The sequence below is a fragment of the Hemiscyllium ocellatum genome, chromosome 12 (assembly GCF_020745735.1).
Source record: "Hemiscyllium ocellatum isolate sHemOce1 chromosome 12, sHemOce1.pat.X.cur, whole genome shotgun sequence".
NCBI classification, from domain to species: domain Eukaryota; kingdom Metazoa; phylum Chordata; class Chondrichthyes; order Orectolobiformes; family Hemiscylliidae; genus Hemiscyllium; species Hemiscyllium ocellatum.
This window is the reverse complement of record NC_083412.1, coordinates 54,935,300-54,955,108: the sequence shown is the minus strand read 5'-3', so window position 1 is coordinate 54,955,108 and position 19,809 is coordinate 54,935,300. Positions and strand designations below refer to the sequence as shown.

Sequence of the window (19,809 nt, the reverse complement as noted above, 5' to 3'; positions counted from 1 at the left end):
GGTTCCCTTGGAATGAAGACCAACATGCCATTTGCCATCCTTATTCCCTTCCTTTGTTGTATGAGCTCACCCAATTCTCTCTGGAGAGTGGTAGGGTGCCAAACAGATCTTCAGACCATTCAACAGGGCACATACCAACCCAGAGCAGATTTTGTATCCAAGAAACAGGCGCATAATTGAAGCAGATCTCAATAGAAGGTTCAGCATCATTGTGAGCTTTGAATTCACTGAAGAACGCTACATTAACATCATTTGTACAAGGAGGACATGCAGTGTTCGAAGTAGTATTTTGAGTATTTTGCGTTCTATTTCTCTTGTCACTTGATGCTTTTTATTCCCACAGTGGGAGATGGTCACATTCTACTAATATCACTGGACTAATCTGCTGGGGACTTGAGTTTGAATCCTACAAGGAAAATTGAGAAATTTAAATTCAATAAAATCTGGAACTAAAAGATACTCTGGTACTGATCAGACAACTACCGTTGAATGTTCTGAAAGCCCATTTGGTTAGCTAATGTCCTTTAGAGATTGAAATCTGCCACTCTTACCTGGTCTGGCCAACATGTAACTCATGAAGAAAAGGCAAGAAATGCTAGCATAGCCAGTGATGCCCAAATCCCATGAACAAACCAGTGACTGTATTGCCAATCAGTTGCTCGAATGCATATTGGTTTGTGGAATTTAAACTGCACAAATGAAGGAAGAACAACCCTTCTGAAGATGCACAATCAGCTCCATCTTTCCAAAGCATCACCACTAAATCAGCATTCAAAGTTAGATATCATAAGAGACAATGTGAGGAACAAATGAAATGGTTAGGGGATTAAGCATAATACAATATAAGGTGCCCAGAAAAGGAATGAGAGTTAGAGTTGATAGTGGTACTTTGTTACAGCCATTGCAAATAAAGGGTTAGGTTGGCGCAGAATACAGATGGAAGCTACGTAGGAGAACCTCACACCTCAGGACATTTAAAAGCTGGACAGCGGGAAACCAGGGTCTGCAGTATCCGTCAATAAATACATGTGAGGAAACTTTGATTTGTGCGTAGAAATCCTCTTCAATAAGGATGCACTTGCAAACCAAGTGCATTCGGAAAGAATCAAAGAGAGCCGAGGACCCGAATGAGGAATCGGACTCGACTGCAAGAAGATGAACACTCGGGACAGAGGTAAACATTTACAGTCCAGCTTAAGGTCCAGGGGAGGAGCTGCACGTTGGGGGGGGTCACTGACTCAGAGGCGGAGCTCCCTACTGAGGAGCACCCAATGAACCCACCCAGAGGCGGAGCTCCATCTTGACTTGCCAATGACCACCCCGGGGTGGAGCTCCACCAATGGGATCACTTATAGCCGTGCGCAGCCCCGACCGCAGCTACTGGTTGAGTGTTGACAGTCGGGGCCTGAGCTTCAGCAGGAGCGACAACATGAGCAGCGAGAACTATGATGTGGTTATTATCGGCGGTGGCATCTCAGGTCAGTCTCAAATTCGGTGTGAAAACAATTAGATGGAAACAAAATGATAGATGCAGTTGAGCTTTGTGAAATGAAATGAAAAATGAATTTGAAATGAAGTCTGCAATGGTCCTTAATTCACCTTTTAATCGTTGTCAATACTGACTTTCTAGTCTTGCGGGTTTACTCTGGACACTGAGATTAAGGTCAGTGCTGAGCTATGGATATTCATCCTGAAAGCCTTGGCCGGAAAGTGTGAAAATTTGCCGGGAACCCCCTGGTCCTCGCCTCCAGTGTTTTCCTGCATCACTAAGGACAGTTTTTTATATTTCAGGTTTTGTTTTTAATCTTTCCAATATGGTCACGCCGACTCCAGTGTTTTTATGTCCTGAACAGTCAACAGACAAACTGATTGTATTGTTATAAGCAAACGTTTGTTTGTGAGTGATATGCCGCCTATAGCCATTTCTGAATTCACTTACCTCGTCCTTATAATTACCTTTATAATTTCCGATTTGTTTTGTGTTTTTATTAGCTCTGGCCTTTATAACGCGGGCCTTAGGAGAGCGGATGTGCAGTAATATGCCCCTACGCCCTCGGATTAATGAGTTCAACACGCGGCGAGATATTGAGCAATTCTTCCACCGTCTTTGCATCTGTGCCTACTTTTACAACCAAGACTCCCGACCACCCTCTGATGACCCCTTCTCCCACGTCCAACACACCCCCTCCACCTGGACAGCCCGTGCTGGCCTCTTACCTGCCCTCAATCTCTTTATAGCCAACTGCTGCCGCGACATTAACCGACTCAACCTGTCCACCCCTCTCACCCACTCCAACCTCTCACCCTCAGAACGTGCAGCCCTCCACTCCCTCCGCTCCAACCCCAACCTCACCATCAAACCGGCAGACAAGGGAGGCGCGGTAGTAGTTTGGCGCACCGACCTTTATACCGCTGAGGCCAAACGCCAGATCGCAGACGCCTCCTCTTATCGCCCCCTTGACCATGACCCCACCTCCCACCACCAAACCATCATCTCCCAGACCATCCATAACCTCATCACCTCAGGGGATCTCCCATCCACCGCATCCAACTCATAGTCCCACAACCCCGCACCGCCCGTTTCGACCTCCTGCCCAAAATCCACAAACCTGACTGCCCTGGCCGACCCATAGTCTCAGCCTGCTCCTGCCCCACCGAACTCATCTCCGTGTACCTCGACACGGTTCTGTCCCCTTTAGTCCAAGAACTCCCCACCTACGTTCGGGACACCACCCACGCCCTCTACCTCCTCCATGATTTTCGCTTCCCCGGTCCCCAACGCCTTATCTTCACGATGGACATCCAGTCCCTGTACACCTCCATCCCCCCCATCACGAAGGACTCAAAGCCCTCCGCTTCTTCCTTTCCCGCCGCACCAACCAGTACCCTTCCACTGACACCCTCCTTCGACTGACTGAACTGGTCCTCACCCTGAATAACTTTTCTTTCCAATCCTCCCACTTCCTCCAAACTAAAGGAGTTGCCATGGGCACCCGCATGGGCCCCAGCTATGCCTGTCTCTTCGTAGGATATGTGGAAGAGTCCATCTTCCGCAACTACACTGGCACCACCCCCCACCTTTTCCTCGCTACATCGATGACTGTATCGGCGCTGCCTCGTGCTCCCACGAGGAGGTTGAACAGTTCATCAACTTTACCAACACCTTCCATCCCGACCTCAAATTCACCTGGACTGTCTCAGACTCCTCCTTCCCCTTCCTAGACCTTTCCATTTCTATCTCGGGCGACCGACTCAACACAGACATCTACTATAAACCGACTGACTCCCACAGCTACCTGGACTACATCTCCTCCCACCCTGCCCCCTGTAAAAACGCCATCCCATATTCCCAATTCCTTCGTCTCCGCCGCATCTGCTCCCAGGAGGACCAGTTCCAATACCGTACAGCCCAGATGGCCTCCTTCTTCAAGGACCACAGATTCCCCCCAGATGTGATTGACGATGCCCTCCTCCACTTCCCGCTCCTCTGCCCTTGAGCCCCGCTCCTCCAACTGCCACCAAGACAGAACCCCACTGGTTTTCACCTACCACCCCACCAACCTCCGTATACATCGTATCATCCGCCGTCATTTCCGCCACCTCCAAATGGACCCTACCACCAGGGATATATTTCCCTCCCCTCCCCTATCAGCGTTCCACAAAGACCACTCCCTTCGTGACTCCCTCGTCAGGTCCACACCCCCCACCAACCCAACCTCCACTCCCGGCACCTTCCCCTGCAACCGCAGGAAATGTAAAACTTGCGCCCACACCTCCTCCCTTACTTCTCTCCAAGGCCCCAAGGGATCCTTCCATATCCGCCACAAATTCACCTGCACCTCCACACACATCATCTATTGCATCTGCTGCACCCGACGTGGCCTCCTCTATATTGGGGAGACGGGCTGCCTACTTGCGGAACGCTTCAGGGAACACCTCTGTGACGCCCGGACCAACCAACCCAACCACCCCGTGGCTCAACACTTTAACTCTCCCTCCCACTCCACCGAGGACATGCAGGTCCTTGGACTCCTCCATTGGCAGAACATAACAACATGACGGTTGGAGGAAGAGCACCTCATCTTCCCCCGGGAACCCTCCAACCACAAGGAATGAACTCCGATTTCTCCAGTTTCCTCATTTCCCCTCCCCCCACCTTGTCTCAGTCGGTTCCCTCAACTCAGCACCGCCTTCCTAACCTGCAATCTTCTTCCTGACCTCTCCGCCCCCACCCCACTCCAGCCTATCACCCTCACCTTGACCTCCTTCCCTCAACAGCACAAACTAATGTAGCTTCCAAGCTTAGTCTGGATGTTTAACTACTCTGATAATTGTGATAAAGCACAGTTGACTGTGACATTTCAGGCAAGATGTTCCAATGCTAGTGACTTTTGATCCAGCCGAGAGATAATGGTGGGCCTTATTGCCAAGCTTTTATTGAGTAGTTCAAGGGTAGGTCTGTTCTAATAAATGAGAGATAAAGTGAGTCAGAGAAGGTGGTCCACGCAGCTACAAGTGCTGCCATTAGCTCAAAGGAACTGGGATTTGTTTAGGACTTTGAAGCCAGTTGATCGCTCTGTGTAGTTGGAGCTCCTTGCTACTGAGTTTCAGTGATCAGGCTGTTTGTTGTAGCTGACAGTGGAGCTTAAGGAAGCAATATTTGCTTGGTGGAGCTCCCGAGCCTGTGGCCATTACCAGCCGTGAATGAGCTAGATTTGTACCAATGAGCTTCAACTTCAGTAATCCAGTGGAATGCAGTCTCAGGGAACTGACAGAATTACTAGGAAGCAAATAGTTGTTGAGACAGTCTGAATTGGAACAGCTTTTGGGCAAATTCAGTTTTGAAATTAAATATTTAATATTCCTCATTGGATTACTGGGTACAATTCTGGTTGCCCTGCTATAGGAAGGATACTATTAAATTGGAGAGGGGACAGAAAAGATTTACAAGGATGTTACCAGGACTGGGAGTTTGAGTTATAAAGATAGGCTGGGTAAAAACTGAAAGAACTGTGGATGCAAAAGGAGCAAAAACAGAAATTGCTGGAAAAGCTCTGCAGGTCTGAAGAAAAATCTGAATTAACTGTTCAGGTCAGAAGGAAGGGTCACTGGACCCAAAACATGAACTCTGATTTTTCTTCACAGATGCTGCCAGACCTGCTGAGCTTTTCCAGCTTATTTCTGTTTTTGTTCTTGGATAGGCTGGACTTTTTTCACTGGAGGTCAGATGTTGAGGGGTGACTTTATAGAGGTGTATAAAATCATGAGGGACATATATAAAGTGAATAGCAAAGGTCCTTTCTGTAGGATGGGGGAGTTCAAAACTAGGGGGCACATTTTTAAGATGAGAAGTGAAAGATTTAAATGGATCTGAGGGGCAGCTTTTTCACAGAGGGTGAATTGCCAGAGGAAGTGGTGAATATAGATACAGTTACAACATCTGGAAGACATTTTGATAGGTACACGAATAGGAAAGGTTTAGAGGGATATGGGCCAAATGCAGGCAGTTGTGACAAGTTTAGTTTGGGAAACTTGCTTCGCATGGACGAGTTAGACTGAAGGGTCTGTTTCTGGATTTCTGAAATAGGATTTTCAAAAGTATGACTGACTGAATGTGATCTTATCTAGTGGGCTGCTGAGAAAGATGTGGGATTGTCTGTCTTGCAACAAACATTTTAATGTGTCGTCTTTGGGGTATTCAATAACACTTGTCTGTTTACCCATATCTATGTCATGTTAATTCTGAATATTCAAGTGTGTGTTGTGGGTTGTTTTAGTTTTATAAACTTGTGTAATAAAATTTATTTGATTTGTGCAAAACCATGGAATCTTGTGGCCTTATTCATTAGAAAGTATCTGGAATTCCAAACCTTGTATACTTAAAGCAGCAAAATTACAGTAAATTTCCTGTACTTAAAAACAAGAATGGCTTTGTTAGTTTACTTTCAAGAAAGCAAAGATTTAGCCATGAGAAATTTGCAATAATTAACCTAGGCTAAGCTAATAGCATTAGCAGAAAATTTGGAGTTAGAATTAAATGCAGTGGCTAAGTGAGCTGATTTTAATTGAGGTAATAGCACAGTAGTTGGAATTGGGAGATGGAAATATTAGTTCAGATAGGAATTTTGTTGATCTGGCTAGAATTCGGTTGCGAGGGAAGCAGCTTGAAATGGAAAAGACATGAAATTACTTGAATTAGAAGAACAGAAAGAAATAAAAGTCTCAAACAAAGAAATGTTAGTGCTTGAACATGACATCAGCAGAGAAGTAGCAAAGGAGGAAAGAACGACTCAGAAAAAAAAACCCGGTATGAACAGGTGGAATGATTTAAGAAAATATGTTTCAGTCATTAGAAATTATAGTACAGAGAAAAACAGTGATGGAAACAAACCATTATGTCTGTCTTGCTGTAGAAGGGACATATAAAACCAAATTGTTCAAAGCTGATTGAGTGACAGTCGTAGGGGCACCTAGCAATTTTTTTGGAAAAGGCAGTGTCAATGTGAAGAAACAGTAGTAATAGCATAATTGCAAAGTGTTTTCTCAGAACTACCAGATTGGCACTTCACCTCATGACAGTTAAGGGGATTCTTTCTTGCTACTGTTAGATTTGGTCAGGGTCTTGGAGGACATCAAGATTTTGTTTCCAAAGGAGATGTATTCCCTTACTCTCCCAACACAGCAAATAACCCAAGTAATATTGAGAGCGCCCCTGGGAACGTTGAGTCATGGTGGTGGTTGATCACACAACACCTATGCTCCATGTGATCCGATGAAAGAAAATGTTATTATGGGATATATGAATCTGTTCCATTTTGTAAACTCCATCTACAAATATATTTAGTAAGTGGAATTGTGACTGTGGAAACTTTTACCCACTTTACCTATGGAAAGGGTCTACTTTATACTCTAATGATTTGACAAGTTTCAAGTTTTTTGCACTTGAGTTTCAAGAGAGCCAGTTGAAGTGAGAAACCGACAATGCATGAGGAACATCCTCCCTTTGCATGGTGGCTAGAGCCAAAGGTCATAAGGCCAGACAGAATGTCAGGGAAGTTAACCAGCCCAATACCAGGAGAAGTTAGTATCAAGATACATGAATCTGCATGAGGAACTGGGCTGGACCAAAGAAAACTTCAATGAGTAATAATAGAATAGCTGCAGAATAAAAGGCAATTTATTGTGTTAAGTAAATTCATTCTGATCCAGTAAACTATGTTTGCATTCTTGGAATATTTGTGGAGGAGATTAAACATGTAAAATTTAGTTCTGTCAGGATGGTTAAGAAGGCATCTAGCATGCTTGCCTTCATTGCTCGTTCCTTTGAGTATAGGAGTTGGGACATCATGTTGAGGTTGTACAGGATATTGTTGACACCTCCTTTGGCATACTTTGTACAGTTCTGGTCCCTCTGTTATAGGAAGAATATAACTAAATTAGAGAGGGTGCAGAAAATAAATTACCGGGATGTTGCCAGGAATAAAGGATTTGAGTTATAAGAATAGGCTGGGACTTTTTTCACTGGAGCATCGGAGGTTGAGGGGTGACCTGATAGAGGTGTATAAAATCTTGAAGACCGTAGATAAGTGGATTAGCAAGGATCTTTGCCCTTGGGTGTGTGAATTCAAAACTAGGCAGCATACTTTAAGTTTAGAGGAGAAAGAAGATTTTAAAAAGGCACGAGGACAACCTTTTTACAGTGTGTGGAATGTACTGCCAGGGGAAGCAGTGAATGCAGGCACAGCTACAACGTTTTAAAGACATTTTAATTGCACAAATAAAAAAAGTTTGGAGAGATGTGAGCCAAATGCAAGCAGGTGGGACTAGTTTTGTTTGGGAATATGTTCCACATGGACTAGTTGGACCGACAGGTCAATGCCTTGTAGCGCAATGTCATGATGGTATCTGAGAATCCATCTCTAGTCAACTGACCATAGGATTTGTGCTGTTTTAGAGTATTTTAAAACTATTCCAGATTGAATTTCTGTGCAGTGGTCTAGGAGGGAGGAACATTTCAGTGAGAACAAGTATTTCATTAATAAAAATTAACCCAGAATGTTTTTTAATGTGTAACAGGAGAATATCTTGATCACAATGATGTTCATGGATTCAGTTTTGTATGATCCTTTTTTAATATTCATAGACTATCCCAGACCACTCTTTTTTTTTATACTAAATAAAGATTTGGAAAGTTTGTAATTTGCATAACCTGAGAGTTTCAAGAGAGCCAGTTAAGGTAAGGACAGGACAGTGTTGCATGAAGAACATCCTGGGCTGTTCCCATTTGCAGTGTCTGGAGCCCAGGACGACAATGCGAGCAGAATGACAGGAAGATTGACTGACTGACTAGGTAAAAACAATGACTGCAGATGCTGGAAACCAGATTCTGGATCAGTGGTGCTGGAAGAGCACAGCAGTTCAGGTAGCATCCAACAAGCAGCGAAATCGACGTTTTGGGCAAAAGCCCTTCATCAGGAATAAAGGCAGTGAGCTGGAAGCATGGAGAGATAAGCTCGAGAGGGGGGGAGAGAGTAGCATAGGAAATGACCTGGGAGTTGCAGCCCACCCCCCTCTAGCTTATCTCTCCATGCTTCCAGCACACTGCCTTTATTCCTGATGAAGGGCTTTTGCCTGAAACGTCGATTTCGCTGCTCGTTGGATGCTGCCTGAACTGCTGTGCTCTTCCAGCACCACTCATCCAGGAAGATTGACTAGCCCATAACCTGAACTGTAATGTATTATAATACAAAAACAAGTGGTTAGGACACTTGGTCCAATACACTGCAATGTTATGCTAACTCAATGCAATTACAACTCCTTCTTCAAAGTTTTTTCCTTGTTTGTTTGATGTTGTGTAACTACAAAATAGAATTTTGTTTCAGCTAAGAGCTTCCATCTCACTGAGGAGGTTCATGTTGATTCAAACTTTTTAAAAAAAAGCACATGCAGGTACAGGATCTGAATCTGTTTGTTCATCAGAAACCAATCCATTCTTCCTTGGGCAATGCTGACTTGTGTACTGAGTTCCATTGAAATCTGTGCTGGTGCTTTTCCGCTATACTTTTAACAGCCACGCTAGCAAGTTAGGGCAAAAATAGTAATGTCCACTTACCTCTGGAAATACCAGCAGGTCTGACATCAACCATGGAGAGAGAAAAACAATGTTGAAATTTCAGGTCAAGGATTTAGTTTTCAGAACTGAAAGAAGTTTCTCTCTCCACACATGCTGTCAGACTTGCTGAGTACTGTATTTGCATTATTTTCAGTTTTCATTTGAGATTCTCAACAACTGCAGCATTTTACTTTGTGTTCATGTGTTCTGCTTTGGTCATGCAGCTTGTTTCTCTTAATTCAAAAATCCCAAAGAAATTAAACTGTTATGACTCTTTAATTTTCCTTCTTACTTTTACTTCTATCTAACCCTGCTAAGAAAAACAGTTCAACTTTGTGTAATTTACTTTTATTTAGACCACCCAAAAGTATACCACGTTCTACAGGAATTTAGTTCTCTCCATAAGCTGCTTCGTTTGGAAAGAAAATTAATGGGATGGAGTACTGCTGACTGGGACAGCATTTACTGCCTATTCCCAGTTGCCGTGAGAAGGTGGTGATGAGCTGCTTTCTTAAACAGCTTTAAGTTTAAGGGGATTCTGATTTAATCATCAGAGATAGTAGCTTTGCATCATTTGGGTCCTCTACCAAGCACATATTTCAAGTTTCTGAATCAGCGGTTCCTCTCCTACTGAACAAGATTACTATTGCAACAATGCATTAGTTGATTACAAACAACCTGATAGTCCATTTGCTGTAGGTAGCCCCCAGTCAATGCCAGTTGGGAGAGAATTCCTGGATTTTAACCAAGTAATTTTGAAGAAACTGCAATATATTTTCAAGTCAAGATGGTGAGTGGCTTGGAGGGAGCTTGTGGTGTTCTTCTCAATGATACTCATGCAGGTTTGGAAGGTGCTGTCTAAGGAGGCTTGGTGAATTTCTGCAATGCATCTTCTGCATGATATACACTGCTACTGGGCATCAGCAGTGGAGAAACTGAATAGCACTACATTCACAAACAATCAAGTGGGCTGTGCTGTCCTGGATAGTGTCAGGCTGCTTGAGTGTTGGAGCTGCACTCATCCAGACAAGTGGAGTGTGTTCCTGTGTCGTGCATGTTAGATGTTGGACAACTTTGGGGAGTCAGGAGATAAGTTACTTGCTGCAGTATTCCTCGTCTCTAACCTGTTCCCGTTAATCATTGTGATTATAAGGCGAGTCCAATTCAGTTTCTGGTAACCCCAAGCATATTGATAGTGAGGGATTTGGTGATAGTAGAATGTGATGGTTGAATTCTGTTTTGTTGAAGATGGTCATTGCTCAGCACTTATATGGCATGAATATTACTTGTCATCTCAAACTTGGATATTGTCCAAGTTTTGCTGCATTTGAACATGGACTACTTCAGTTTAATCTCTCTTGACTCTGGATGCCTTAGTTCCTTGGTCTGTCTGACTGCTGTTTTTGGTTTGTTTGTTTGTTTGTTTGTTTTGCTGACTGCATTCTTTGCTACACATCTCTGTGAAAACTGTAATTTCTTTCACGAGCTAAGAACTAGCATAAATCTGCCATATCATTCCAAAAACCAGTTTAGAATCAAGCCCCCGTGTGCTTTCCATGTGGAATAATGAAGTTAGCATTTTCACTGTCCAGTAGTGACTAGAGGAACACCAATCAGCTTTGACCAACTTCTCTTAGTGAGCTGCAGACTGCCAGATTCCACTCTGCAATTAAACTGTCTTTGGAGCAAATACCCAGAAAAATCAAGCAACGGAACTTTTGTCACCATTCGCTTATCTCCAAGACAGTCCTTAATTCTGACCCTGACTCTTTCTTCTGAAATTTTCTGTAATCTTCCTTCATGCCTGCCAAACTTGTCTTTCCTGTGACCTCCTGGCCTCTTGATTATAAAGTTTCCATTCTTTGACCTCCTATTACCTGACGTCGCAAATGATGCGAGTTGGGAGGACTTGTTCATGACAGCAGAAGCTGTTTGAGAATTGTTGTAAATATTTCCTTCTCCAACTGAGTCAGGAGCGTTGCTACAAAAAGCACTGGACTGCACAATCTAATAGCTCCCATCTTCAGTTTGGGCACTATGGTGGCTCTCAGTGCCAGAGACCCAGATTTGATTCCAGCCTTGGGCAACTGCCCTTGTGGAGACTGCACATTCTCCCTGTGACTGTGTGAGTTTCCTCCACTTACTCTGCTTTCTTCCTACAGTCCAAAGATGTGGAGGTTAGATGGATTGACCATGCTAAATTACCCTGTAGTGTCCAGGGATGTGCATGCTGGGTGGATTAGTCATGGGAAATATGGGGTTACAGGGATAGGGTGAGGGCCTGGATTTGGGTGGGATGCTCTTCAGATGTGGTCAGTGCAGACTTGGTGGGTAGAATAGCCTCTTTTGTTTTGCATTGTGGACATTCTATTCTATTCAATGATTCAGTTTGTGGGTGAGTTTCCAAACCCTGGGAAATCTGGCTGGATAGTGCTGAATTTTAATCTGTGTAAATTAATGTGTAAATGTAAATATTATGACATGGGTCACTGTCATAGCATACAAACTGTACTTGCATAAAGCAGATCTGTGCTAGAAAATACCACAATGACAGCTTGACAAATTGCTGCTGCAGCTGGATATCACTTAAAGCCATTCATGGTCATTTTCCATTCCTCTATTGGTAATCTGCCAAATGAGTTCTTTAAATGTGAGGAGCAGATTTTAAAAGCAAGTTGCATATGGATACAGTACAGTATCCTTGGAAGAGTGCATATGCTGCCAAGCCAGAAGTGAGGTCCTTTAGGTCATTCCTTTAAATTATGCACGAAATAGGAGAGCAACAATGGACATGATGTGGGAAGTAAGGGTGAAAAGTGATTTATTCCTGAAGTATAAAGCTAGAGGCAACACAAAGAACTAAGATAAATTTAAAAAAAAGACAAGAAGCAGGCCAAGAAGTTGGTAAGGATCTAAAATAAAAACAAGCAATATTAGGATAGTGGACAAAATCAAACATTTAAATAAATAATATATTTACAGCATTAATGTTTACAAAATGGTGGAGCCATTACAGATTCTAGAGGTGACATGGTATCAAGCAATTAGTTACTAATTTCTCTGATAATTGAGGGATTGATAGGTAGCTTTCCCAGCACCAAAAGCTGAGACTTCTTGGATCGGATGAACAATGCAGAATGGAAATTTCAGACAGTTACTGGTCAAGATAAATGAAGGCAGAATAATCAGAAAACTTTAGACAAGAATTCTTATGAAATTAAACCTGTTTTTGTCCAATATATATTTTGGGATGTTTAGAAATTGGGCAGTGCTAAGAATTCAAAAGGAGCTCTTACTTTTTGTTTTTGAAAAGGGGCATGGGAATAATCTAGGAAGTTACAGACCAACAAATCTCATACTTCGGAAGGGATGGGTTGCATTTATGGCATGTTTTAAATTATTTTTGCCATGGCAACTGGTGGAATTTTAAACTTAGTTAATAATAAATCTGGAGTTAAAAATGAGCTCAGTGGCAGCCATGAGCTTGTCGATTGTCATGGAAACCTATCGAGTCCTTCAGGAAAGGAAATCTGGCATCCTTACTTACACCTGATTCCTAACCCACAGCATTCTGACTCTTCAATGCCCTCAGAAATGGGCAAGCCATTCTGTTGTATCTGATCAACACAAAGTTTAAAAGAGTTAAACCGAATTGACCACTGTTGGTCACTAGACACTGGAAATGACTTCAGCAGTCCCAGACCTCTTGCATTGATAGTTCCTCCTTATTAATATCGGTTGGGGGAGGTGGGGGGTGGGGTGCAGTGGTTGTGCCAAGTCTGTGGGACAGCTCTCCCAAATTAGTCAGGTAATAACGTGACTTAGGTGTGCCAACTGAATCATACTTTTCAAACTATTACCCAAATGCCACCATCTGTACTCTTTCCCTTGGTAGGACAGACCCATCAGAATCGTCAGCACTGTAGTATGCTGGAGTCCTCAGCATTAACCGACAGACTCATGATGTCTGATGGTATGAGGTCAAACATGGGCAAGAAAACTCGCTGCTGATTACCATCTTACCTAACCACACTCAAAAACAAGCTGATGAATGAGTATTACGACGTGTTGAACACCACTTAGAAGATTCAAAGAATGTTCTTGAGGTTAGGGATTTTAATTCCTAAAATGATGAAAATTGGTCCAAGACTTAGAAGCTAGACTTGTCTACAACAAATGGTGAGGAAGCCAACAAAAGAGAAAATCCTAATGACCTCATTCTCTGAATTACCTGTTACAGATGGAGGAGAAAGTGAGGTCTGCAGATGCTGGAGATCAGAGCTGAAAATGTGTTGCTGGAAAAGCACAGCAGGTCAGGCAGCATCCAAGGAACAGGAGATTCGACGTTTCGGGCACAAGCCCTTCTTCAGGAATTCCTTGGATGCTGCCTGACCTGCTGTGCTTTTCCAGCAACACATTTTCAGCTCTGTTACAGATGGATACAGAGTCACTCGATGGAGTTGGTAGGAGTGACCACTGCACAGTTGTGGAAATTAAGCCTTATTTTCACAATGAGGTTCTTCCCCTCCCCACCATGATGATTACCACCATACTAATTAGGATTTCTAAATGATGTAGTAGCTCAAAACTGGACATCAGCAATAAAAATATACTTAACCACAACCTGTAAACTCATGGACGGGCATTTCCCTTCTCCACTGTGATCATGAAGCCAGGGTATCAGCTATGTACAGTGAGGAGTGTAGGAGGGTATGCCAGGAGCAGTATACCTAAAAATGAATTGATTAAGCTACAGCATTGGCTACAATACACCTGCACGCGAAACAGTGGAAGGAAGCACCCTGAAATAGATGCTAAGCAATCCCACAATCGTAGGATCAGATCTAAGCTCTGCAGTTTTGCTATATCAAGTCATGAATGATAATGGACAAGTTAAACAATTAACTAGAGGAGGAGACTCCAAGAATATCCTCACCCTCAATTTTTGGAGAAGTCTAGCACATCAATGCAAAAGAAAAGTCTGACATATTTGCAACCATTTTCAGCCCAAAGTACCAAGACTCCTCTCCGCCTCTCCCTGACATACCCAGCATCGTAGATGTCAATCTTTAACCAATTTGATTCCCTGTATGATTATCAAGAGTGGCTGAAGGCATTGGATACTGCCAAGGTATGGGCTCTGACAACATCTGCAAATGTACTGAAGACTTGTGCTGCAGAAGTAACCATGTCCCTGGACAAGTTGCTGCAGTACAGCTACAAAACAAGCATCTGCCTGACTTGGAAATGTGGAAACTTACCCAGTTATCTCCTGTTCACAAAACAAATTCAGCATGGTCAGCTGCTGCCCATCTGTCTACTCTCGGTCATCAGCAAAGTGATGGAAGGAAGTCCTTGATTGGTATTGAGTGACACTTGTCAGCTATAATCTGCTCTTTGATGTACAATATGGGTCCACAAGGGCCACTCACTGTAACCTTGTCCCAATCATGGACAAAGAGCTGAACTTGAGAGTTGTGGGTGAGACTGACTGCCCTTGACATACAGGCATCCTTATTTGTTTCATTGTGCGGTTGAGTGTGGGCTATTTTACAGGTTGGTTCAGGAGAAGGCAGAGTCAAGAATGATCGTCAGGCTTCAACTTCAGAGTAATGTGATTTATGAAATATTGATGCTATGTATTGACATATGTGGTAATCGAGCATATACCAGCATTGACTTCTAGTTACAGTTTGTCTTCTTTGTGCTTTTCTTGTTCAAGATTCTCTTTTTGGTCTGGAGTTCCCGACTCCTCGCCATGTACAGTCTCATCTTAAGTGGTCTAATTCTGCTCACACTGTTACTTGTACTCCAAGATGTGCAACTCCATGGTATCATTGCAGGGTTGCTCCCTAGTCCTGAAGCTGTTGCAAGAGTAAGTACCACCATCTTTTCCCTGCCCCTTCACACTCTCCAGGCCAGTATTCATTCTAACTCTGTCACTGCACACTTATTTCACAAAGACTCTTTCATCATAACTCTTATTATTGCATACATCATATCTATTCAACAGTTCCCTTCCCACTTCATCCTCTCAAACTATTAGCCTGTCCTGCCTTCTGCACTTCTTACTCACTCACTGAAGATATCTCGCCACCTTGCCTGCAATGATCACTCATTGCTCTTCCATCATGCTGAGTCTTTCCCTTTTGGCTCAGAGGCTGGACTGATTCTCCATAGTAGCCCAGCTGACTGAACAGTAATCCCTGAACTGATTGCATTGCATTGGAGTTAACCATGGCCCAGTTCATGGACTGCAAGGACATAAATCTTTGGATCTTGGTATCACAGATTGCCTGACTAACTGTGTGGCTAACCCCTAACTCACTATTGTCATAAGAATAGAAGAACTAGGAATAGGAGTAGGCCGTCTGGTCCTTCAAGCCTGCACCATTCAGTAAGACCATGGCTGACCTATTCATGGCCTCAGCTCCATTTATTCCCACTCTCACCATAACCCTGAATACCTTTTAGATTTTTTTCAAACAATAAATCTTAGCTTTAAAATGTTTACTGAGGTAGTGTCAACTACTTCACTGGACAAGGAATCCCATAGATTAACAACCCTCTAGGTGAAGAAGTTCCTTCTCAATTCAGTCCTAAATCTGCTCCCTTTAATCTTGAGACTATGCCCTCTTGGCCTAGTTTCACCCACCAGTGGAAGCATCCTTGCTACTTCTCTAGTCCCTTCATAATTTTGTTTCTGGAAACCCCCCCCCCCCACTTCTTCTAAATTCCAATGAATATAATCCCAGTCTACTCGGTCTTTCCTCAAAGCCAACTCCCTCCCCTCTGAAATCAACCTAGTGAACCTCCTGTGCACCCCCTCCAGTGACAGTACATCCTTTCTCAAGTAAGACCAAATCTGCACACAGTGTTCCAGGTGTGGCCTCACCAGCACCTTGTACAGCTGCAACATAACCTCCCTGCTCTTAAACTCAATCCCTTTAGCAATGAAGGACAAAAAATTCCATTTGCCTTCCTAACTGTCCATTGTACCTGCAGATCAATCCTCTGATTCATGCACAAGGACACCCAGGTCCCTCCCCATAACAGCATGCTGCAATGTTTTACCATTCAAGTAATAATAATTTTTACTGTTACTCCTCCCAAAATGGATGACTTCACACTTATTAACATTGTACTCCATCTGCCAAACCTTTGCCCACTCACTCAAAGTATTTATGGTCTTCTGCATACTTTGCTCTGCCACTCATCTTAATGTCATCTGTAAACTTTGACACACTGCATGTGGTCCCCAACTCCATATCATTTATATAAACTGTATACAATTGCGGTCCCAACACTGATCTCTGAGGCACACCACTAGTTACTTTTTGCCAACCAGAATAGCACTCATTTATCTCCACTCTTTGCTTCCTGTTAGTCAGCCAGTCCTCTATCCATGCTAAAATTTTACCTGCTACGGCATGCATCTTTATCTTTTGCAGCAGTCTCTTGTACAGCACCTTGTTGAAGGTCTTTTGGAAATCTAGGTACACCACATCCACTGGGGTCCCATTGTCCATTTTGCTTGTAATGTCTTCATAAAGTTCCAAAAGATTTGATAAGTATGACACGCACTTCATAAATCCATGCTGCATCTGCCCAACGAGACAATTTCTATCAAGATGCCTTGCTATTTCTTCCTTAATTATAGACACAAGTATCTTCCCCACTACAGAGATTAAGCTAACAGGTTCATAATCCCCCCTCTTTTGTCAACCTCCCTTTTTTTAAATAGTGGTTAACACGTTTGCTATTTTCCAATCTGCTGGGACTGCCCCAGAGTCCAGTGAATTTTGGAAAATTACCATAAGTGCACCTGCTATTTCTCCTGCCATCTCTTATAGTACCCTGGGATGCATTCCATCTAGGCCAGGAGACTTGTCTATCCTTTGCTCCATTAACTTGAAGTGATTGTTACCAGGTCCTCCCCCATCTTTGTCTCTTTTGTTTAAATCACACTTATCCTGATGAAGGGCTTTTGCCCGAAACATTGATTTTCCTGCTCCTCGGATGCTGCCTGACCTGCTGTGCTTTTTCAGCAACACTCTGATCTAAACTCCTGGTTTCCAGCATCTGCAGTCCTCACTTTTGCCTAGTTGATTTCCACCTTTTGTCTCTTTGTCAATTACTCGATTGTTATTAGTGTCGTCCATTGTGGAGATTGATACTAAATACCTGCTCGATGCCTCGGCCATTTCACCATATCCCATAACTAAATGCCCCTTCTCATCCTCAAAAGGACCAATGTTTACTTGAGTCACTCTTCTTTATATATTTATAGACACTTTGCTTTCTGTCTTTATATTCTGTGTTTTTTTTTTCTCATATCCTATCTTTCTTTTTGTTTATAGCTCTTTATGGCTTTCTATTGACCTTTAAAGTTTTTCCAATCTTCTAGTTTTCTGCTGTTCTTGGCCACTTTGTCTGCCTTCCCTTTCAATTTGATAGCCTCCCTTATTTCCTTCGACACCAATGGCACATTACCCCTTTTCACTGGAATATACTTTTGCTGAGCACCTTGAAAAATTTCTTTGAATGTCCTCTACTGCTTGTCAACTATCTCACCATAAAATCTTTATTTCTAGTCTACTTTAGCCAAGTCCTCCCTCATTCTATTGTAGTCTCTTTGTTTTAAGCACAGGACCCTGGTACTGGATTTTATTTTCACACTCTCCATTGTATTCTAAATTTAACCATACTACTGTGATTCCCTCCTTCCGAGAGGATCCTTAAACATGAGGTAATTAGTTATTCCTGTCCCATTACACAGGACCAGATTTAGGATAGCTTGCTCCCTTGTCTGTTCCATTACATGCTGTTCAAAAAAACTATTGTGGATACACTCAACAAACCCCTCAAGGCTATCCTGACTGAGCTGGTTCAACCAATCTACATGTAGATTAAAATCCCCCATGATAATTGCTGTATCATTTTTACAGGCATTAGTTATTTCTTTGTCTGCTCCAATGTGATATTATTTGGGTGGCCTATAGACCACGCCTATAATGACCTTTTTCATCTTTGAATTGAAACAATTTGGGCAGAAATTAGAAATTCTTTCTCCATAGAATCTATATCCTGCCTCAACACCGCCCTAATGTCATCCTTGAATATCAGAGCTACACCACCACCCTTGCCTTTCTGTCTGTCCCTCCAAATAGTCTGATACCCCTGAGTATTTATACTCCCATTTGTGACCCTGGGAATTGTCGCCCCTTCACCTGAGTAAGACTGGTCCCCTTTTGACTTTCTCCCTTTCTCACATGGCTATTTGCTTGAAGCCGCTGCTGTTTGCAGGTGTGAAATTGACATAGCATGGTGTGGCACAGCAAGACGTTTAACAACCCCTTTCTACTGACAGTTCAGTGTTCCCCATTGTAACAAGCTGCCTACCACTCAGTCTACTCAAAACCAGTGCAAGCCACTGACCACAGGCTGTACATTAAGAAATAATGCAAGCTATGCAGAGGCCAGCAGCTTGAAGTTAGTGCTGAAGTCAGTGAGTGTGCGCTAAGCAAGCAATGTGACATACAGAGGTTGGCAAACTTCAAGTAAACGATAAAGCAAATGAGCTTATTATTTGTCATTTGTGAGCTATGAGAGGTATCTGTCACTGTGCTCAAAGTGATACAGCAAAAGCACACAAGACGTAGGTGTCCCTGAGCTGAGGTAAAGGCTTGGAAGCTTGAAGTGGTATTTTGAGATTCTGAGAGTAGGAGCCATGATGCAATGAGCCTTGAGATTTGACAGTGCCAACTTGTGTGGGACGAGAGTTGAAGGTCCACAGAGCAGGCAGAGATGTTGTTCTGAAGAAGCAGTTGGATGATGGCTGGGAGCAGCATTTGGTGAGTTGTAATCCTCTGGTACTGGTCTGATTAACATGTCAGGAATTTGTGCAATTTAATTTCTTGGTGCTGGAAAGGAGAATTGGAAGTAGCATATTAACAAGGTAAGTAAGGTCATTATTGAGATGCAATAACTTAGTCGCTGCTTAATAATTATGGCATGAGGAGAAAATCAGGAAACCTTCTTCTGACATTGAACATCAGACTTTTTTCGTTCTTACTGGATTTTTTTTTCTGACCTTTCCTTGCCATTGCTCATGCCACCCCAATACCCATTAAGTTCTTCAGGGTACAAGAATTATTTCCAAGCACAAAGTTCTACAATTCATGGATATGCTGATTATAAGATACATGTATTATATGTTTAGTGTATGTTTACTGGGGTATGCATCAGCTGATCTCTATATTTTGAGAATGCTTAAACCGTTCAACCAAATGAATTCTCTGTTTAAGTGCAAAGATTTATCACAATAAACAGATGTCCTGTTTCTGTTGTTATTTAGATCTTCCGTTTTCATTGATCATTTATTTTCATGTTTTCTGAACTTTTGTAGGTTCATTTCTGATATCCAAAAGGCAATAAACTGGAGTTCATTCACCATTAAGTTGTTTTTCTGGATACTATGCTGAGTGGTCAAGATATTTTTAAATTGCTATGTTAAATGCAACAGCCTAAAAGCCACTAAACTTGAAATAGGTTGATAGAAGATAATAATATTGCCCATTAGCCTCCTATTAGAAGCTACAGAAATGCTTATTGTTAAGGAATTCAGACCAAATTGTTGAACCTTTTGGCTGTTCTGTGCTAGAACATGTGCGCTGTCTTTATTTTGGCCATTAGAA

General features: G+C 42.7%; 1 protein-coding gene across 1 annotated transcript in view; it reads left to right on the top strand.

Annotated features, from left to right (window-relative positions):
• The first annotated feature begins 1,394 nt into the window (after positions 1 to 1,394).
• mao (monoamine oxidase) overlaps positions 1,395 to 19,809 on the top strand; it is a 152,453-nt gene continuing 134,038 nt past the window's right edge. The window contains exon 1 of the mRNA XM_060833059.1: positions 1,395 to 1,478. Within this exon, the coding sequence (XP_060689042.1) occupies positions 1,430 to 1,478 (49 nt within the window). The 5' untranslated portion in view covers positions 1,395 to 1,429. The remainder of the gene's footprint in view (positions 1,479 to 19,809) is intronic.